Raw genomic sequence first — 22,359 nt, forward strand, 5'->3', positions numbered from 1 at the left:
TGTTACTCACTTCAAAAATAACAAAATTATTATAATAGTTCGTGGTAATAACAAAATAACAAAATTATTATAAAGCCAAACTGTATTTTTCGATGTAAAATCAAAGAAATGAGAATACGCTCTGAAACCCAAGAAATGGCTTCTCTTTCTTTACTGGCGCCATTGACAGCGAGCAAAGCTGCCCTTTCTGTAAACTTGGTGACCGCAGCTTATCACTGGAGCTGACACGGAGTCGAGCATCGTTGATAGGCACGTTGAACGAGCTTGCCTTCTTCTGTATGTGTGACATTGTGTTGCTCTTTGTGACTTGGGTGGAATCAGTCGTCTTCATACAGTCAAGAACCATGGAATTTCTTGGCCTTTTTCTTGCGTGATCAGAGATCGTTGCTTCTGTCGATATTTCCAGTTTGGTGTTATTATACTCAGTAGCTGCTACATCTTCATTCCAAGGCTCACCTGCATCGAACGTGAGTACTTGTGTAGAATCAGTCGTCTTCGTACAGTCAAGAATCATGGAATTTCTTGGTCTTTTTCTTGCATGATCAGAGACCGTAGCTTCTGTCGATTTTCCTGGTTTGGTGTTATAATACTCAGTAGCTGCTACATCTTCTTCATTCCAAGCTTCTACATTGTGTATAAGTTGAATGAGTATAACTAGAAATAGTAATTAAAATGTCACATGGTAGAGACAGTATGAAGGCTCACCTGCATCGAATGTGAGTATTTGGCCATCTTCGTCTATGATTTGTATTTCCTGTACTGGTTCTGTACGTCGGGGACGTTGAAAGGCCATCCTGCTTTGTGGAGTTCTGTAGCTGCCTTGAATCTCCAGTACCTCAAAGTCATTATCAAGCACGAGATGCATCTCACGAGTGCGTTTTTTGATGAGAGTGAAGGCCTCTAATGATGGTGAAGATGTAGAATCAGACATGGGCAACACGGGTAAACTTTTTGCTTTCTCCCGGATGTGGTCGAAGACTGTCTTTGAAGTAATAATCCTGCAGTCATCATCTTCAGTTTCGGCAACCGGATTGTCTGTGAGAATAAGAAACAAGTAAGCATAGGTAGTGAGCTGCTGGAAGACAAGCATGTATGATCAGGAGAAGCAATAGTTAGTTATACCATCTGAATCTTCATCTATAAGTTTGAAGCTGGGCCTGATACGTCAAAAGTTTAAGATCGATTGTTAAGGAAGTCATAGTTTTTATATGGTTATATCAGAAGGGATGAACACGAACATACATGGAAGATGAAATCTCCATCAATTCTTTGGAGGCAGGGAGAGAAGCACGATTATAGCTGTCTTTTACACTGCGAACCTTCTTGGGAACATACGAGGAAATCTCTTTCTGTCTGAATTTAGGAACAACATCTTTTTCTAATGGTGGTGTGACGATAACCTTTTGATGGAGATCAATGCCAACTGCAATAGCATAAAATTATACCAGATGCATACTAGGCCAGCCTTTGAAATAGAAAGCGTGGATTGGAGGAGATGAAAGTAAAGAAGTTACTGATTTCTTCAAATATCAAATCTGCCTTAATCGTCAGTTTTCCTTGCTCGGGGCTTGAATATAACACAGTTGCATGATACGGGCTGCACAGAATCCATAACATCAGGTACGTGAATTTCCATTAGACGGATGTCATGTACCATGTGTCTGAAAAGAAGTTCGTGTTCTACACCGTTGAACGCGAATATGTTTCAGTCACTGGTTTTCTTACCTTGAGAAATCCTCCAACCTGGGGCACCAGAAAAGAGGTTTCAGAAACGAAGAGACAGAATAGGGACCAACGAGCAAAGAGGTGCATTACTGGATGTATCCAAAGCTCTAGCAATCACTGTACCTTATTTTTTCATGAAATAGAATATTGTTGTCATCTTCAACACCAACAATCTGTAAGGAACTATTTCAGTTGCATGACTTTACGAAATTTAGAAGCCTCAATACCAACATTTATACAAGCAAAAAGAACTGTAATTCTGACATATCATATGTAAAGGTCAGTAGTCCTTGCATACCACATCAGCATAATGCTTTTTAGGTGTTGGCGCCACTGGCTCTGATAGCCTGGTTAATGTAACTAGCAGCTTGGACTTCCCTATTCTTTGGACCTCTTCCTCCTTAAGTGTCATCTCAATTTTTGGGGGAAGTAGCAGCAGAGATTCTTTGATATGGTTCCCGAAAGGGTATTTTCGACCAGTCATCAACTCAATCTTTCTTGGGTCAGCCTCGAAGAGGGTATCGAATGATGTTACTCCCATTGAATGCAGTGCCTAGTAAGAATTAGTCAGGTGCACAAAGAATTATATGTCGTTATCTCTTCATAAATGTAAAGGTCAGATATCCAAAGGAATCTCAAGTCGATAGATTAGTAAAGCGACCTTTGCCGTCACCATCCCAATGCCTGGTAATTGTTTCAGCAAGTAAGGGCTGTCATTCCATAATTTCTGATGCAAACATTTGGCTAGAAGAGTGGCACTCAAAGCTCCTTTGTAACTTTTTTTGTACATAAAATACTCTTTCATGCACTTGGCAATCCTTGATCCATTTGAGCATACAGAATTTGTGTCCTACAGGATAAAAGGTTGGTCGTGGTTTAACAATCCTACAGAGAATAATGAAATGGCACACAATCTTAAACTATATGCAAAGGCGGTGAAACCTGAGTCATGGACAAGTCCCGCACTACAGGATCGCCAGTCAAACAGTCATTCACCAGAATAAACATCTTCTCTTCTCTACTTTGGATGCGTTTTTTCCGCTTTCCTCTCTCATCAAGGGCATGAAACCGCAGGCGGCCATCTTTGTCGTTGTTTATGTCATTCAGAAGCTTCTTTTCATTACGCCTCAGTTGTATCCCTTTCATTGTCAAAATGATATACATTAACCAAAATACATAGCTTGAAAATTAGTTTTGAGTATAATAAATAAATACATGCAATTTCTTCTGCCTTGCATATTGTACGGAGTGTCTCATCTACGCTGCAGTTGGCGGGTGCGTCTATAATGTGCTTCATCGTGTTAAACTTCAGATAGTACTTTGTCATCAATTTCCCAGGCTCTGGATACAAGAGAAAGAATCAATGCCTCATACTACATTATAATCTGAAAACTGCAGAAACGATTGATGGCTTACCAAGTGGCTTCAGAAGGAAACCATCATCATCAGTCCAGACCATTTGATACTTTGATAGTTCATTAACCTTTTGAACACAAATTTCTGGCAGAGCATGTAACAAGATGTCAGTGTATGTCTGTATATCACATTTGATATATGGTTATTATGAATCACTTTACCTTGCAAATGCCTCTCAATACGATCACCGGCTGGCCCTTTAATTGAATAATTCTCGGGATTCTGGCCATTGCAAGGAAACTCTCAGAAAGCTATCTAATAAAGGAATACTCAAATGTTTGCGTCTCCTTTTGACAATGAGAACCTGCCTTTTTCATTCTCACATACAAGTATGAGCACTTTATCCATTCAATGGCTCTTGTTATATCTGCTACAGTAGATTGAACTATCTCTGCTGTTAGATGTTCTGTTACACATGGAAGCAATCTGAAGAGAAGTAAACCAGAAAACTGTCAGATGATTCATGTTTAGTGTTGCTTTAGGGTAGAGAGAGATTAGAGGTAAAAAAGCGGCATACTGTGATTCCACCATTTCACATCCACCTAATAAGTTCTCATACAAATGAACCTGAGATGTGATCCAAAAGGGTTATAAGCAAGTTTTTATTCGATATCAGTAATATTTTCATAGTATTGGGAAATTTATACTGTTTCTTTTCTGGTCATGATTATGACCATCCCTGTGTCATCAAATGGAGGACGCCCTGCTCTTCCGCACATCTGCACAAATTAGAGGTGGCTATCATTTCAATATAAAGAGCACTCAGATGTGAAAATCACAATTGCCTAATTTTGTACCCCAAGTTCAGTGTGTTATGTTTACCCTGACCACCTAACAATCAATTCTCAAGAAAAGATCTGATAATCTTAATATTTCTTATAGAATGATTAAAGCAACAGAAATACACCTGGAGTATCATGGAGCGTTCATATTCCATGTACATCCCTTTCTCCTTGTTGCTGGAAAAATATCAAATATTAGAGCACAATTATTTTAAATTCTAATCCGATTCACCTCCAAATATGTAGTTCCTTCATAAGGAGTGGAAGAGTCTGAACCATGTCCACAGAAACAAATAAAAGGAAATTGGATTTCTGATAGTTGGAAAAGATTACTAGTTTTTAGTACTGATCATACATATATACCTTCTTATGATAAGGTATATTAAACTGCATAGTTAGACCTCAATATTAAGCATAAGTTATCCCAGGAATATGCATATCACTCGGTTTGCTGCTGTCCTCCACTCAAATACCTATTAAAACTCATAAATAATTCGAAAATACTTCTAGACGTACAAATACTGTGTTGATTTGATGACGACAGTATGTGCTGGTAGATTTATTCCATGGGCCAGAGTATTCGTGGTGCACAAAATCCGCAGATCACCATTCAGAAAAAGCTCTTCCATAAGATTTCTATCTTTCATAGATAGTCCACCATTATGGTATCCAACTGGAAAGAAACAGCTAGCAGATATTAAATCAACAATCATATCCTAAATTATTTCAGGTATTAATCTTTGTCCAACCTTCCCCAAGCCTGATGTCACATGAAATTAAAAAAGAAAAAGAAAAGGAATGAACTAATACCACCATAGAGTATATAAGATTGCATTTGTTTGTCACTGCATGATAATGATGCTTCTCTTAGTCTCTCCTGCTGTTCTCTGCTTTTGATGAAAGGACTTGAATGGCCAAATGTCATGGCTATTTGAGAGAGGCATTGTGCTGCTTCTTGGGCTCCTTTTCTTGTCGAGCAAAAAACCAAGGCAGATTTTTCTCTTGAATATTGCATTAGGAGATCTGCAAATTAGTGACTTAAGATTACTGTATTACTGGTCTTTAATATGCCACATAAACGAGCTCTCTACAGAAATATCGACTGGATAATCAGTAGGCAGGCATACCAAAGATGTAGTTCTGAAGACGCTGAACAACCAAAACAAAGCATTAATAATTATCAAGAAGTAGAAAGTTGATAAATGATGATTAAAGCTTTTCATGATCATGGGCTATCAAGGGTACCTTTTCAAATAAGAAATCATTTTTAGCTGGTGTGTACCCTGCAAGCAAAAATATTTTTCTACTTTATATCAAGATAAATTATTCAGTCTGATACAAGTATTATTTTTCATAGTATTAATTCTTGAAATTATGATATGCTGCATTGCGTCTACTCTAGTATAAATTGGTGGATAACTAGGAGAACAGTCGGTGGAACTGAGCTTTAGGGAAACTGTGAGTACCAAAAACTTTAGTAGTCAACTTTACAGGTCTCATTTCTTCTCCAAACCTGTGAGAAGGACAGTACCATAAGTTTCATGAGAACAAGCTCTGCCATCAGAGTGCACACTTGACATCTAATAAGATTTAACCATACTTTTTGATTCCCTGAAATGGAACCATAAGCCACTCCGCTGCAAATGTAAATTTTCTGTTATGCCCTACGTTTGAAATAACAGAATGCAAATCATCTTGATGATGTGAATCTCGAAACTACCTAAGTCGTTGATATTTGGTATTGTAGCAGAAACAGCTAGGAAACGAACAAGGGATAAAGGACTTGACTTCATTTCAGGGCTGCAAGCGAGCATTTTAATTCTGCTGACAATAGCTTCTAGAGCTGCTCCTCGGGGATCATTCAGCAGATGAACTTCATCAATTAGCACAAGTGATATATCACTGAAAAAGCTCAAGCCCCCATCCTTTATGCGATAACGAGTCACAGCATCGAATTTCTGCCGGGAGGAAGACCAGATCTAAGCCAGGATGAGGTAACCCAAAGATGGAAAAAAAATCCCCTAATAGCTACCTCAGGAGTTGTAAGAATTATGTCTGCATCCTGCATACTCTTGACGTTGTAATACTCATTGTCACCTGTTAGCTCAAGGCAATTTATTCCCAGTGATCCAAACTTCTGCGTCCAATGCCGGAGCTTCTCTTGTACCAAGGCCTTTGATGGTGCTATATATATCTTCACAACACAATATATTTACACCAGCAAGAAACAAAATGGATGCAAATGAAACAATAACATCAGATGACAGTCAGGATTTTCATATAGCACATTTGTTTCAAAATCATTATACATAATATCAGGTTTGGCTTATGCAAAGAAATGAACAAAGGCTTTCATATTATTCTGTGATTCATATATCAAAACAAAATGGAGTGGCTCTGACAACACTGTTCTCATATGCAACCATGGTAACTTCTTCAAGGATATAAATACACTAATTTTTGTAATAAACAAAACCATCGGAAAACCTACTGTCTTAAGGGTCCCTATGTGATGGTTGAAGCTCCCACCACCAGTGATGGACTTGGAGAGAAGCCTCATAATGCATAACTCAAAGAGTACCGTCTTGCCACTTCCAGTTGGTGCTGAAATGACCATGTTGAAGTCGGAAAGGTAGCATGTGGAAAAGCATTCACTCTGCAGTGAGTTGAAGTATCTGCATGTGTGTCGAAAAAAATACATTAATAAAGAAGCGACCTCGTCTGTTTCAGTCTCAACAGACACTTCTAATGGTACCTGAAATTAAAGGCTGAGCGAAATGGAGCAGGTAAATCGGTCACTGACTTCAATGCATAGCCATCCATGTGTGGAGTCCGGTTCAGATGAACTAAGTACTCAATATGCTAAGCTTACAACCATAAACACCAGGTTATGCAACACATCAGAAAGCAGCAAACAGTGAATAAAAAAATGATTTCACTGCAAATAATTTTAAAATTCACCAGTACTAGTTCGTTATACACTAGATTGCAAAAATATTATCATAATCTACACGAATATAAAGAGAGATAACTGCTGCAGGAACTCGATCTATACCAATACATATAATGTAGAGATAATGAGCAGGAACTGAATCTAGACTAGAAACACAATCAATTCAAACAGAAACAATAAGATCGGAATACTTTAATTGAAGAAAATCAATACCTGCTGAAACACACCACGGCGAGGCCACGAAGCAGGCGGGCGGAAGGACAGCTGGCGAGCGGAAATGCAGCGAGGTATGGCGGTGTATCAGCGAGGCAGGTTGGCGGCAAGGCGGGGCGGTGTCGCGGCGAGTGAGACAGGCGGGGCGGATTTCGCCGGTAAAGGGGAGAGAGAAGTTTTTTGAGGGAAAATGAAATTGGTATGTGTAGACCGTTTTAAATTAGTTTGCGTTTTTATATGTTGTGGTATAGTGATAAATCTAAGCTAAGTTCAAAATTCGACTTCAAATTGTTGACATTGTATAATAGTTTATTCAATCTTTTTATTATTCTTTACTATTCAAATTATTTATGATTTATATTTATGAATGAATTTAATTATTTATAAGAGGTACGTTAAAATGACAACAATTTTTAAAGTAACACCATACCACCATTAATAGTCAATCATTTGTACACGGGGACGAATAATCAACTGCCATGTGACAATCATAAAAAATGCTCAAGGGTAAATTTCTCGGACAGCAATATCCACCATGCTATACAACATTTTTTTTCTCGGCCAGCAATATCCAATAAGCTAGACAACAATTTATAGATTGTTGTGTAGCGTTTATAATATTGTTAGATACGTGATGTCACTGTATTGTCATTTTAACACGAAACTAATTCTTTGATATTCAAGTTTATAATTTATAAACATATTTATATATAAATTACTATACATACTTAAAATTGAGTTGATTTCGATTTCTTCTCCGACATAATATACTGTTCAAGATTTTGGTTCCTATTACTTTTTTCGATGCTTCTCAAAATATTGAAATGTGTACATATATATATTGTCATGCATTGAATTTGGTTATTTAGCAAAAGAGAACATATTGAGTGTGAAAACTTATTATTTCAGTTTTCGTTTGATAATCTCAAATTGATGTGGAAAAACCACTCAAGTAGTGCATCACACGAGGTTAAACACAATGAAATGATTTGAAGCGAAAACAAACATAAATATTCTATAATCAAATGAAGAAGAGGCAACATAGACAGACCATAATTTTTGAGTCATTACACAAGCATTTACTTTTACTCTCACATAAAGGATAAATTCTATAAACCAACATATTATAGTATCATTAGTAAATACTTAGAACAAAGCTTATTCATCAAAAATATCTATATCCATCCTAACAAACCCTCCTACACAAAGCTCACATATATGTTTAGTAGGAGTAGTATTTACCATCTCTTTTACATGAAGTTCCATTTCGTTCTCTCCTTTCCAACACCTAATCATATCATACACATTAAATGTTAGATATTTCATTAAAAACTCATAACCCTTTGTAGTTGTGTAGTTACTGTACCTATATTATAATGATTAGCAACTGAGGGGTACATCAATATCTGTTTTGTCATTTCCAAAAGTATTTCATACTTCATGAACTGATTAAAGTATTATTAATAGAGATTGAATATCACCACACTTGAGAGAGAAAAGTTTCATAACATAGAAAGTTTTAATTTTAAGAGACAACAAAATAGAAATACTTTCTGTTGTTAAAAAACAGATGTACTAATATAAAGCTCTTTGATTCGCTACTACTACCAATTAAGAAGCACTATTTAAAACATAAAGAGAGTAAAAAGAGTTGGATAAATAAAGAATGCTGGTTTTTAATTACATGAATGAACTGCATAGCAGGTAGGACCAATCCAGATTTCTTGCACCTAAATAGTTTTCATTTACACATGTGTGCTTGGATTGCAAAAAACAACAGACAACAAAAAGGATAATTGTTACATGCTGCTGATTATGAATATTTGATTATCCAAGGATGAGAGCATCTAATGTTATACAGCTTCAACAAAACAATGTACAACAAGCTCAGGTAGCAGTTTGCCCCTCCCTCCTCAGCAAGTCCTGCAAACAAACGTTTTAGAACTTGTCATGTTTTGTTCAAGTCCAGATACAAGAAACAGCTTTGCAGTTTTATCAGCGTAAATGATGTTCGTTGAGAGCACCATGATCATGGTATAGCTAACTACGCAACTTCTATTAGACTTTTGAACCTGTGATATCTTTCTCAAAGACAACAATATCACACATGTTCTCATAAACAATCATTCTAACCCTTATGGATAGTTTAAGCCATGTCATAGCATCAGACAACATTAATCTTGTATATCTTGATTCCGATGACACTAATCAATCTATCATATGCAAAAAACTGAAACAGCAGCAGTGCAGGTCACCATGTAGCATTTGTGACCAATTCTCAGTGGTTTTGACAGTGAATGAATTGTTGGGTATTGAGGAGGAAAACAGGACAGTGTTGTCCTTCACGGATAAAACGGGAAGCATTATATAAAAACTAGGGATGTTAGAATACCATTTTGATAGCAGCGACTGACAGGCGTTGCCTTTCTTTCTTCTCATGTTGACACTCTGCACACCAGCTGGAGAAATCTTTTTGATATTTTCGGGATTCTCTAAATACAGAACTGTAGAGTAAAGATATCAGAACTAAGTATGAAATTGCAAGAGCTTTACCTTTACGAAATAATAATAAGCTGACCAGTTTAACCAAATATAAATATATAATGCTTTGATTCAGATCAAACAATTCCGGCAATAGGTGAAGGAAAGCTATCAACATCTCATAGTTAATAGTAGTTCAGGAGTTTTTTTTTTTTTTTTGCTTTGGAAAGTTATAGTGAACAGAATGTTAGCTTCGATCCCGGGATAAAAGTATTGCGTACTTTGAAGTCAAAGGCGCGTCAGACATAAGTGAAAGAGAACTGTAGCCTTACCTTCTACACCATAACACTAAGTTTATCCTCTTTCCTGATGTGGTGGCTCTAGCACCATGCCTATGACGGCCACAATGAAGAACAGCACGCCCCGGGACATGTGAATAGTCAAATATCTCCTACAAAACAGCCAAGACAAACACCTGCTGATGAAGCCTATTTTCAGTTATTACAATCAATCCAGACATGGAATTTTTTACCAATACCATCATCCTATGGAAGTTTTTTATGTTGAAACAGGTGTATTTTAGGAAGTTTTTTATGTTTACCAATAAGGAAGAAACTGCTGCTCGAGCAACTTACCTCAGACTGTGTTTCTGTATTTACATGTTTATCACATCGCACACCACGAAAAAAGAGTTCGCCCCCAGAGAATTGTCTACCCACACAGACATTCAAGGTCACTTCCGAGTCATCCACGTGGAAACCTGTAAATTCCAATTATACACAAATTAAAAACAGCTGAGGAGGGTGCTTTGTGATTACATTGGTAAGAACTTCACAAGGCAATTGCGCATAGGTAATTAAACAATGGTTTGTACTCCAAAAAGAAAGTCATTGTATCGATTTAGCATAATATAATTTCACTGGCAAGGAAATAATAATTACATTCAGGAATGATTAAACATACAAACCATAAAGATGTGAATCAAAAATAAACTTGGATACAATCACTAACCCAGGTCAACATCTCTATCGATCCCATATTCAAGGACAAAACCATGATGAGTATCAAGGTTTGATCCCCCAACCCCAGGAAAGAAAACTGCAACACATTTTTGAGAAGGCTGATTAGTATCAAACTGAGCACCAACAACGATAGATGTATACAGACTTGTGACCGAAAAGCTAACTCACCTTTTGATATAGGCCGTATAAAATCTACCATGAGCTTATCAAGCATGGTTTCCATGCCAAAATCATCAAGAACAACACCATATTTATTCATTGTATTGGGTCTCATGATTCTGAACTTTGTCTCGTGGACCCATTTCTCAAAATTTTCTACCTAAAAAAATTGAAACACTGTAAGAGAATATAAACACTAAACAAGTTGGCATAATAATGTTAAGATGCTGAACAATAGCTGAAATGTGGAAATCACCTCGGCCAACAACATTTCACAGAACCGTGGCTGCAGCATCTCAAATGTAAAAATTCCAGGAGAGGGTTCTGACATTATGTTTCTAAACGCCTGTTCAGTGTTCTCATTTATAGCCTTCAGGAATGAGGGCACAAAAAAGTTCGTCGGATGCATACTATAAAGCTCGAGGTGAAGGCGCTGAGAAGATAAAGATGGTGCAGTTATAGAACGTTTATCCTGGCATAGGATTTCAAATATACAGAAATGATACTAATACTACAGTATACTGTTAACATGTTCTTCCACTTTTCTATCAATTGACAGGCAGACATAGATTAGTTAATTCGTCCCATGAAGAAACAATTCTATCTTTCATTGTTTGAACATGCATGTCCTCCTACACCTCCGGTCGGATGAATGGAGGACCGACCGACCCGGGTTTCACGAGCGTTGGCGGGCTCTCTCTTACGGTCGAGCGACTTCGTACGATTGTAGAGGTCAACCGTTGTATTGCAGCACACTTATCCTATCGGTATAAGCTCAACTATACTGCTCTTATGCACACCTGATAGTTGGATAAACTTGACTAAAATTATTTATTGTAAATGAAAGTTTAAAGAAAAGTATACCTGGTAGTTGGATATAATCTTCTGCCTGTATTCGCGATGCTTCTGAAGCTGTTAAACACAGAAGTAAAATGTCAACAGTGAGTGAGAAATAAGAAAGTATGTCTAGGCTAACTCCTTGTTTACCAATATGGATTGGAACTTAAATCCCAATGCCCTTGATTATTTTAATCATTTTAGCTACTTTTTCCTTGTTTCTTATCTCATTCAAATGAAAATAGTAGTAATACTCAATCATGTAAATCATCAATCATGAAAGTAAACACCCCCTAAGAGCCAACCATTTGCTTATCTAATTAACTGTGCTAAACAAGCTTTTTTCATGTAGCTGGCTTGTTTTCAGTGTTTGCTTGTTGAAACTTGAAAGCATATAGGTTCTCACTGTAAGCAATCATGCAAAATTTTAAGTCCTTAGCAAAATGCTGTTTCCTACACATCCGATTCAAACACTCCCACAATAGAGATTCAACAATATATATATGTATGACAAGTTAAATTTAGACTCCGCATGCATATACACAAATGAACACTGGCACCAACACTAAACGAGGGAGAATGGCGTCAGAGCATTACCCTCACTCGCTCGCTCTCGGGGTAATACCGGCGAAGAATCTCGCGCATGTAATTCACCTTCACATCGCGCGCCTGTTGCAGCAGATTCGGAGGGAGATACCTCTCCAGCGAGCTGAAGATCGAGGGGCTGAATTCGAGGTCCAAATCCTCGTAATTGTCCGGCCTGTGATCCGAATTGGGGTTCAGCCTCAGCCTGTGCGTCAGGTACGTCGGCGGCGCAGCGGAGGCGCCATTTTGCAGCACCTGAACAGTGGAGCCGCCGTTGGCGTGCGCAATTGCTTGATCGGGCCTCCCGTCGGGTGCCCCTGGTTTACGTGCACCGTCGAGAGACATCGAGGATCGATCAGCAAGTGTTTTCCACCGGATTTCTGGAAAATGTGTGGATTGGAAGGAGTAAGTTACGAGCTAGATCGACATTTCTGGAGCTAAGTTAGAGATTTTAGGGTTTTCGTGAGGTGATTGTGCAGGTGGTGTGGTGAAGGGGACGATGAGAGCTAGGGTTTGAGGTATAGTGCAAAATTCCGGGTTGTACGAATTTAATGTACACCCAAGGTACTGTTAAGATTTTACCTTTTTTTTTCCAGTGTGTAGGACCGTAGGAGTACTTTTTATTTTTATTAATAAATTAAATTATAATTATACTTATTTATAGTTTCATTAGTAGTGAGCATTCGGATTCGGGTAGGAATTTTTTTATATACCAAATCGATCTAAATATCCAACTTTCATAGAATATAAATTTAAATTGAATAAAATATAAATTCAAATCTCCATCCTTTTATAACTAAATTTAAATCGATTCCGGAAAAAAATGAAATTTAAATTATATGATCTGAAAATTTCAAATTTATTTAGGGTTTGAAAACTCATTATCCACACAATATTCAAACTTGTAACTATCCTTTTATCGATCTACTACATGTAACTATTTTCGGAAATCATTCCGTCTTCGGAAATAGGGTCTTCAACATATCCCTGACAATGATGACGAAGGCATGGAATGAAATGGAGACAACAAATAAAATACTTCCCCCGTCCCCCAAAATTCGTCACCATTTGATCCGGCACGGATTTTAAGAAATGCAATAGAAAGTGTCTTGAAAAAGTTAGTGGTATGTAGGTCCTACTTTTATATATTACTCCCTCCGTCCAGCAATAGCAGTCCCATTTCTAAAGGGCACGGATTTTAAGAAAGTTTTGGAATGTATAATAAATGGTGTGTTATATTGGAATTTGGGACCCACCTCAATGAAGCCCGCACATAATGAAAATTTTAATTTCAAGCTGCCAATATATTCATGGAAATAAATCAAAAACTGAATTTAAAAAGAACCCTCAAATTAAACAAAATGCCCAGCAGATTCCCATTCAATCTTGGTTTTGGAAATCGACTAAATTGCATTCATAATCTGGAGAAAAAACCAATAACAAAACCAATTTCTAATCAAATTCATAAGAAATCCACACTCTAATTCAAATCCGCTAGGAATCAATTTCGAAAGCCAAGATTAATCAAAACGATACCGAATTCAAATCCAAAAGTAAAACCCGCAGAGAGGCCATAAGAACAGATTTTTCAAGAGCAAATTTTGCAAAATTAACAGCCACTAACAATTACACTCGATGGAACAATTAATTCCACAACGCAAGATATGAATCAACGGGCAGGAAGAAGAGGAAGAGAGAGTGTGAGGCGGCGGCGGGCGATTAGGGTTTGATAGGAGGTGGTGGAGGCGGCGGAAAATAAGGAGGCGGTGGAGACGACAGGCGAGAAGGAGGCGGTGGAGACAACGCGAGAAAGAGGCGGTGGAGACGACGAGCGAGAAGGAGGCGGTGGTGGTGACAGAAGGAGGCGGTGGGCGAGAAGGAGCAATGGAGGCAATAGTGAATTAGGGTTTCGCGTAGGAAGAGGAGGGCAAGAGAATGAGACCGACAATGAGAGAGAGTGAGAGTGAAATTAGATGGGGGTGGGGGGGTGTTTTTTTTATGGCAATTGTGTAAATTAGTGAGAAGGGGGAGGGTAATTAAATTGTCCAAATATGGTAAGTAGAACCGGGACTCCTATTATCGGACGTCCCAAAACGGAAAAACGGGACTCCTACTGTTGGACGGAGGGAGTAGTTTTAAAATAAAATGTGAGTGAGAATGAGTTAGTGGAATGTGAGGTCCATTACTAAAAATGGTAAAAGTCAAAGGTGACAAATTTTCAAGGACGGAGGGAGTGCGATAAAATAATAACCCAATTTTGACTCTCTAAACACACTAAATACCATCTCTTTCTCAGTGACACATTTTTATTTTTATTTTATGTTCCATTCTAATTTTTACATTTATTAAAATAGAAACATTATTATCTCTCCACTCAACTCATACAATATTACAAACTTTATAATAGTCAGTGTCGGATGAGAAATGCTTTTCTTAGTGTGGGACAAAGGGAGCATATAAAATGTTACCTCCGTCCACAAACAATAGACAAAATTTTGAACGACACGAGTTTTAATGCGTAGTAATTGATAAAGTAAGAGAGAGGGAGGTAAAAAGTGATCGAAGTAGTGTTAGTGAAATGTGGAGTCCATATTTAGAATGATATGTATGGCTGGTGGAGTATTTCTGTAAGATTTTTCATTTAAAAATTGATCTAATTTTGGTGGACACTCCAAAAATGATAAAATTAGTCTATTTTTTTTACGAAGATAGTAAGTAAAGAATAGCAAGTTAGTATATGAATCCTTTCGGAACTAAACTCAAAATACTGTCTTGTTCTTATAGGACTGGCCAATTAATGAGTTTGGATCAAGGTTTATTATGTTTGTGTCATTATTGGGTCAGCCCAACATAAACACAACTAAACCTGATCCAAAACCATTTATATTGAAATTATCTCCCTTGCAATACAATTTTCTATTTGCACCCTACATCTATTTTTTATCAGAATTACAAATTGAAGTTTTTCTCTCTAAAGAAGTAATTTCAACAAATAAAAATATTTGTTCACAAGAAAAAAGTTGAAATAATAAAAGTCCGGCTACTCGCCCGACACATGAGTGACCATCACTACTGCGGTGACCGTGTGGATGATGATTTCACAAGAAAAAAGTTGAAATAATACAAGCTCGGCTACTCGCCCGCCACATGAGTGACCATCACCGGAGTGGACACCGTGTGGATGACGATAGTCGTTTTCCATTCCGCACCAATCTAGCCTCACCGAGATGGACCTGAGTCATGCTTGCAAAGCTCTAAATATCTAATTAGTAGAAGTATGTAAATATTGGGAGTTTGGGCAAAAATATTAGGCGAGGGATAGCAACGTAATTTTCAAAGCAACCTGTGAACAGTGACGTTCAACGACCTAGTGGGTTGGTAGATCCGCCGCAGCCTTATTCTCCAATTACAGCTCTTTCCGCCAAAGGGCGGACTCTACAACGTAAAGAAGAAAACAATTCACTCCCCATTTATTAATTAATCACATTAAATTACTCTTAATAATAAGCCCTCGCTCTCTTCCAAATTCTCACTCTCTCCATTTCTCTCTCTCTCTGCCTCTCTCTAACTTGCCGAAAACACGAGTCATGGCTTGCTCCAGTTTTGTGAAATTGAACGCCGCCGCCTCATCGTGGATCGGCGGCCACCAGTCCGTCAACTCGCGCTCAGGATCGGCGCCGAGGTTCTCCAACCGCCGCCTTTCAGTCGTCCGCGCCGGATCGTACACCGATGAGCTCGTCAAAACAGCTGTAAGCGATTCCTCTACCTGCTATTAGCGTTTGATTAATCAATTGAAGTGATGAATTATAGCTGTGGCGGTGTTTTTCTGCATATGAAGTTTTTAATCCGTTAGTGATGTAGGAAACACGCAGAAAATGTATATATGCTTATGTTTTGTGTTCTTAAGTTTTTAATTCTGTCTTAGATAGTTAGATCCAAGGATTATACTGTATTAGCTCCTTTTTGTGGTCATGTTTTAGGAATTATTGAGATATATGATCTGCTGTGTTTTAATTGATTTTCCCTAGATTACTGCTTGATGTATTTTTGTTTGAGAGTTTATCGGAGAATTCGAGATCTGCCGTTGCTGAAATTTGCTAAACATGATCAAGTTATTTTACAATAAAATGCAATTTTTTAATACTATGATTGTCATGATTCACGCTGTTGCACTACGCTATGACTGCTAATAAAGTATAGTTGACTGCAATAGTTGATTATTTTAATATTTTAATATTCTAATATTCTTCCTTTTTTATAATATTATTATTACTACTATTATTTTTATAAAAAGCGGGTAGATGAGGTATGGTCACGTGCTTGCACTACTCATTTGGTTGGTGAGTGTTAGTATGATTCACTAGGCTTGTAGAAGGCGCTGGTAGTAAGCCTGGTGTGTTTGCAACTGTATGTCTGTGCATTCTAGCCGCCTTATATATATTCCATTTGAGAATTATATAATTCATTTTAATTGCGGGGTAAAAACACTATGCACTCTACTAGCAATATTTCCTCACTTGCATTTTGCATATTTAAAAGATGGAAGTTGGAATTGTTCCATAGTTTATGCGGGCTAATGTATATTGGCGGATAGAATGTTTGAAGAAGACACTATGTGATACTATGTACATATTTGTGGTTTATAATATTAAAATAACAGTACAATATTCTATTCTATGTTGGAACAGAAATCAATTGCATCACCAGGACATGGTATCCTTGCAATAGACGAATCAAACGCTACATGCGGTAAGAGGTTGGCGTCCATTGGACTTGACAACACCGAGACGAACAGGCAGGCCTACAGGCAACTCCTTCTGACGACCCCTGGGTTGGGTGATTATATTTCTGGTGCTATTCTCTTTGAAGAGACACTTTACCAGTCGACCACAGATGGAAAGAAGTTTGTGGACTGTTTACGTGATGGGAATATTGTTCCTGGTATTAAAGTTGATAAGGTGAGGATTAGGGTAAAGTTAATTTCATTTCAAGGTTTACTATGCTAATGCTACTCAAATTTTGATCATCCTCATCCGTCATCGACTATAATCATATATCCTTGACTTCCTACACTTATGAGTCCCTGACTTCAATCTAGAATCATGTTATATATTTTCTTCTTACTTAGTTTTTTGGTTCCATTTTGGCAGGGTTTGGTTCCATTGCCAGGATCAAACAATGAATCTTGGTGCCAGGGATTAGACGGACTGGCTTCCAGATCTGCTGAATACTATAAGCAAGGAGCTCGTTTTGCTAAATGGTTTGCTATTTTACAAAAGCTATTTTCTTTCATATATCAAGTGTAACCTTTGACTGACTCAATCACGATACTGCCTTTCTGTGTATTTTAGGAGAACTGTTGTAAGCATTCCTTGTGGTCCTTCTGCTTTAGCTGTTAAAGAAGCAGCTTGGGGTCTTGCTCGTTATGCTGCCATTTCGCAGGTACTACTTTAGATCTCATCGCCTTCCACCCCTTCCTTATCTGACAATTTTCTCATCTTGCTTCTGTACTCTTACAAGTTGTGTATTAAACTTGTTTGTTCATGTTCTAATTTAGGATAACGGGCTCGTGCCTATTGTGGAGCCTGAAATTCTCCTTGACGGAGACCACCCAATCGAGCGGACTCTTGAAGTGGCCGAGAAAGTGTGGGCCGAGGTTTTCTACTACCTAGCTGAGAACAATGTTGTATTCGAAGGGATCCTGCTTAAACCAAGCATGGTAACACCAGGAGCTGAACACAAGCAGAAGTCTTCTCCAGAAACCATTGCCAACCACACTCTCACCATGCTCAGAAGAAGAGTACCCCCTGCCGTCCCAGGAATAATGGTACTTCACATATTTAACGTATAATTCAAAATCGTTCTTCGTCTCTGAGGACTCTGCTTGATCTCCTTGTTTTCTGCTTAGTTCTTGTCAGGAGGGCAATCCGAAGTTGAGGCGACACTGAACCTCAACGCGATGAACCAGAGCCCCAACCCGTGGCACGTGTCCTTCTCGTACGCACGGGCACTGCAGAACTCCGTGCTGAAGGCGTGGCAAGGTCGTCCAGAGAACGTAGAAGCTGCGCAGAAAGCGCTCCTGGTGCGCGCGAAGGCCAACTCCTTGGCACAGCTCGGGAAGTACTCGGCCGAGGGAGAGAACGAGGAAGCTAAGAAGGGAATGTTCGTGAAGGGATACACTTACTAAGGCAGGCAAGAGGGCTCCTTTCTACAGTAGTTTGGGACTTGAGATTGTTGTTGTTATCTTCCGGTGTTGCATTTTGTTCGAGGTGTCGAGGACATGAAAACTTTTTTTTTTTTAAACTCAAAATTCCCCCCTTTGTTGCTCTAAATATAGTGCTTTGAATAATACCAGAAATAAGTCGGGTGACAGAATTCTAATTTTAACCTGATTTAGGGTGGAGTCAGTTATGGCGGTCAAATGTACCATTTTTTTTCGTGAATGTCAAAAGTGGTTGCTAGCGAAGCTTGTCAAGCGCCTGCAGTTTTACGATACCTTATTCTCGTCATGTTTTATTTAAGTGCGTGCAGTTTTACAATACATTATTCTCGTACGGAGTGTGTTGTGACCATGTTGACAACCTGTTGATAACGCTGAAAAGACGCAAGAAAGATCACACACAGTCTTGCATATATTGTGGGATCTTGTAGATATTGCAGAGCCCCAGCTGCTGTGTCTTTCTCCGCTAGCTTCTTGTTGTTCAAGGCTGCCTCGTTATCTCTGTTCCTTTGACTCCAACTGTCGACCGAAATCGGTTGTTCTTTTGCTGCTTGGTTTTGTAGAGCCAACCACAGACGCTTGCTCGTATCAACGTTTGTAGCTGACTCTCAGAGTTGTCACCTTTAGAACTACTCTATGTTGTGTAATAAAGCATCATTTGATGTTGTGTTTTGAAATTCCATGTATTATTACCTTAGTAGTAGTATATGAATTTATATGATGATATTCTCAAATCTTCTATGAACCGTTGTCATTTTAGCAAGTGACGAAGCTAGAAAGGGGCATGGGGACGTAAGGCTCTCAATAATTTCAATGCTTTCTATATGTGTATTGAAATCATGTAAAAATAACATAAAAAATGAGTGGCACAATTGGTTTAGGTTGGAGTCTTGCTTTCCATAGGTTTATCGAACGATTACTTCTAAAAGCCTTTATTCTAGTTTAAATCATTAATAGTAGCATTATAACTAACGAAAAAAATAAATTTATTATACAGTTTATTTAATATTGCGACATCTAGTACTAGTCGTAAGAAATACTATTATTAATAGCAGTTATCGATTCTCATTTTGGTTGAGCTAAACTTCATCAGAAAATTAGCAGATTTTTTTTTTTGCAAAAGTGGGCCATGATGGAGTCCTCCCATTCTCTTTTGATGGGCTTGACAGCCCACTTAGATTTTAGACGAATCAAATTAATGTAATTTTATTATCTAATTATTTTATCTCTGCATTTGATCGTAATATATCTGCATGTGAGCATAACTCAACATTACTGTAAATTGCCAATAGGTTATTACAACTGAAAGAGTTCAAGATTCAAATAAAATACTAAAATGGATTAAATTGTTCTCGAAATGCGACGTTGATCTTGCTGTCGGAATCATGCAATTGATTAGGTAAAATTATTTTGAGAGAAATCGAATATGACTACAAAAATTCAAGACAGCTTGGGAAGGTATGCTCGTCCTTGTCTAAAAGATACCCATTCTTGTCTTTTTCTACTATTCAACTATTGTTTTTATTTTCAACTTTTTTATGCATTATTAGCAAACCATGTACGGGTTTTGGCACCCGAAAAAAACTTGTTAGGATATTCGAGCCCGACCAAATAGACATTCCTAAATGCAGGTGCTCGGGCTGGGGTCGGGTGTAGGCTAAATTGAAAGCTCCGGTTCGAGTAGGGTACCTGAGCCCTATCCAACCGAATAGACACCCCTTATCATTCATATACTACTTTGTTAGGATTACATTGATAAAATAGTACTATTATTGATGTTGAATAAAGTCATAAACATAACATCACTCTAATTAAAAAAATGTGAGACACGAGTCCTTGTTTAGATACTGTGTGTATGTTGGGATGTTTGCCACCATAGTAGTGTCTTACTCACATAGCTAGTGAGGGCTTCTTGTACAAAATTGCTAGTTTTGGTAGTTTTGAGAGGTGGAATCGTAATTAAAGGATTCAAGCTTTTCTTGTTACAGTCCAAAATTATTGATTTTGCCGACTTCACATATTATATATTTATTTTTATATCAACCGTGAGCACTACCACCGGTCCTCCGGCCACCATAGTCATCTCCTCCTTTTGGATTGCACCCCTTGCGAGAAAATCCCCTAACGTTGATCATAGCCATTATTTATATGGAATATCTTTCTATTCATCAGGTATAAAAATCACAACAACCACTTCATAACACCACAATTTCTCTCTCGCGCTTCATCCATGTCCAGTCGTCGCTTGCTTCCAGTTGATAGTGTCGCTTCATTTTGATCATAACAATCAACACGCAAGTCAAATATCAAAGCGACATTTTTCGATTCTCAGTTCGATTTTGGTTCCAGTTCGACATGAAATCATGGTCAAAGTCCGGAACCACCTACCAATGGTCCAAGTATAGGATAATCCCTAATTTTAGGGACCACATTTTTCAGTTGAAATGACACTATGAGGACCCCTCTCCCTTTATAATTATTTATATGTTTGGAGGTGTGAAATGTAATTTGTGGTCGGGGATAGGACAACCCTAATTTTCTTTTAACTATTCCAAATTTCCAATACAACTTGACCTTGGATCTTAGATTTGTGATTCCCATAATATTATAAAGTGGTCAAAATCTTATGAATCAGGAGACCATTAAAAATGGGATTAAATAAGTAGATTAAATATCATGAGTTTTAAATTCCACCAAACACATATAGACCAAGTTATTCATAGTGCAAAACGATAATGAGTAGTTAATATATTCCTCAAAAAGGAAAAAAAAAGGACTTATACATAAAAAGTATTCAAAATGCAGTTAGTACCAATTGATTTTTTTTCCCCTACTTATATATATATATATATATATATATATATATATATCTATTGTCCTTTAATTCTAACATAATGTTCAAGATTGGACATGCAATTAACTTTGTACATGTGATTAGATGTATGTTTTTATTAGGAAATTGATTAGATGTGTGTGGAATCTAACTTCTGCCATTTTGCTATTAACAATAAACATTTTCGAAGACAACTATCCTATCGACATATGTATAGTCGTTAGTCACTACTTTATATGGTCAACCATCTCTATCTTTAATCACATGGGATCAAATTTTTTTCCCAAAATATTGAATTCTATTCTTTTTTCCAAAGATACATGCCTGTTATTTACAGAAGTGGAAAAATATTTTAATTTAAATTATATGATAATATTCGGATTTATGACCTTCTTGTAGTTCTATATTCGCAAAAAAATTATACTGCCTCCAATTTTTATTAAAGGTATTTAAAAATTTATATCTTGATATAATTAATCATTTTGACTATTCTATTGTACCTCTATATTGGTGAATCATTTTGAGAGCTTACTTAATCAATTTGTTCACGAAGAATGTTCAATCATACACTCTCCAATTTAGTTTTTTGGTAGATACCAATAAATAGTGTGCCCCATTCATAACGTATGGGTGTACAAATACACATATGATCATTCTTTATTGAAATTGTACAATTATTGTACCATATATAATTTGTCAAACGTAGAGAAAATATTCCAAAGTAGGTGCAGTTCATTAAATGAAAAACAGAAAATAGGACAGTACCATAATAGGTCGTATATATGTTAATTATTCCCATCATTTATGAAGGTATAGAATTACAATGATTTCTTGAATAAATTGTCACATGAATTGTCCATTATAGAATTAATTATGTTGCATCTCACAAGCATTTTCATACTTCAATAAATATTTATAGGGCCCAACTATTTAGAAAATGAGAGATTTCGATTTTGGATTAAATTGTACTACTACATTTTCTAATATTGAGATTCGTTTCGCATCTCTCTCAGAATATGAGATCGCACAACATGCATTTAAAAATTTTCATTATAGGGATTTTTTTTGCATTCTTCCCCTTTCTTATTCTTAAAATACGTGAAGTGACCAAGTTGCCTCTTGCCATATCTTCT

The 22,359-nt window shown here is 37.3% G+C and overlaps 3 protein-coding genes across 4 annotated transcripts; 1 reads left to right on the forward strand and 2 right to left on the reverse strand.

The window, feature by feature from the left end:
• Positions 1 to 6: 6 nt before the first annotated feature.
• Positions 7 to 7,274, reverse strand: RCK (DNA helicase ROCK-N-ROLLERS). 2 transcript variants are annotated; one of them, XM_089068138.1, is made up of 28 exons: positions 7,090 to 7,274; positions 6,679 to 6,785; positions 6,415 to 6,598; positions 5,956 to 6,117; positions 5,644 to 5,881; positions 5,524 to 5,560; positions 5,390 to 5,436; positions 5,169 to 5,206; positions 5,051 to 5,072; positions 4,734 to 4,946; positions 4,440 to 4,596; positions 4,049 to 4,100; positions 3,789 to 3,860; positions 3,659 to 3,708; positions 3,450 to 3,567; positions 3,303 to 3,363; positions 3,142 to 3,225; positions 2,941 to 3,066; positions 2,668 to 2,864; positions 2,387 to 2,575; positions 2,024 to 2,278; positions 1,849 to 1,898; positions 1,726 to 1,743; positions 1,515 to 1,597; positions 1,243 to 1,423; positions 1,123 to 1,157; positions 706 to 1,035; positions 7 to 624 (listed from the first exon to the last, which is right to left on the reverse strand). In XM_089068138.1, the coding sequence occupies exons 2-28, from the start codon at positions 6,744 to 6,746 to the stop codon at positions 101 to 103; spliced, it is 3,591 nt and encodes a 1,196-aa protein (XP_088924264.1). In that variant the 5' UTR covers positions 6,747 to 6,785; positions 7,090 to 7,274; the 3' UTR covers positions 7 to 100. The 2 variants fall into 2 exon arrangements, with proteins under 2 accessions (XP_088924264.1, XP_047969987.1); XM_048114030.2 differs by having other exon boundaries at positions 6,679 to 6,790.
• Positions 7,275 to 8,713: 1,439 nt separating this feature from the next.
• LOC125216611 (2-oxoglutarate and iron-dependent oxygenase domain-containing protein CP2-like) lies at positions 8,714 to 12,710 on the reverse strand. The gene is made up of 9 exons (XM_089066337.1): positions 12,186 to 12,710; positions 11,616 to 11,663; positions 11,008 to 11,184; positions 10,761 to 10,911; positions 10,582 to 10,668; positions 10,206 to 10,330; positions 9,903 to 10,021; positions 9,482 to 9,593; positions 8,714 to 9,012 (listed from the first exon to the last, which is right to left on the reverse strand). Exons 1-9 carry the CDS (start codon positions 12,516 to 12,518, stop codon positions 8,977 to 8,979), a joined length of 1,188 nt encoding a protein of 395 aa, XP_088922463.1. The 5' UTR covers positions 12,519 to 12,710; the 3' UTR covers positions 8,714 to 8,976.
• A 2,896-nt stretch (positions 12,711 to 15,606) lies between these two features.
• Positions 15,607 to 18,648, forward strand: LOC125214346 (fructose-bisphosphate aldolase 3, chloroplastic). Its single transcript, XM_048115337.2, has 6 exons — positions 15,607 to 15,922; positions 16,862 to 17,131; positions 17,324 to 17,433; positions 17,525 to 17,615; positions 17,731 to 18,000; positions 18,082 to 18,648. The coding sequence occupies exons 1-6, from the start codon at positions 15,761 to 15,763 to the stop codon at positions 18,358 to 18,360; spliced, it is 1,182 nt and encodes a 393-aa protein (XP_047971294.1). The 5' UTR covers positions 15,607 to 15,760; the 3' UTR covers positions 18,361 to 18,648.
• Positions 18,649 to 22,359: the final 3,711 nt, after the last annotated feature.

The sequence above is a fragment of the Salvia hispanica genome, chromosome 3 (genome assembly GCF_029641045.1).
Source record: "Salvia hispanica isolate PSC_SH4W2 chromosome 3, Shi_PSC_v1, whole genome shotgun sequence".
Classification (NCBI taxonomy): domain Eukaryota; kingdom Viridiplantae; phylum Streptophyta; class Magnoliopsida; order Lamiales; family Lamiaceae; genus Salvia; species Salvia hispanica.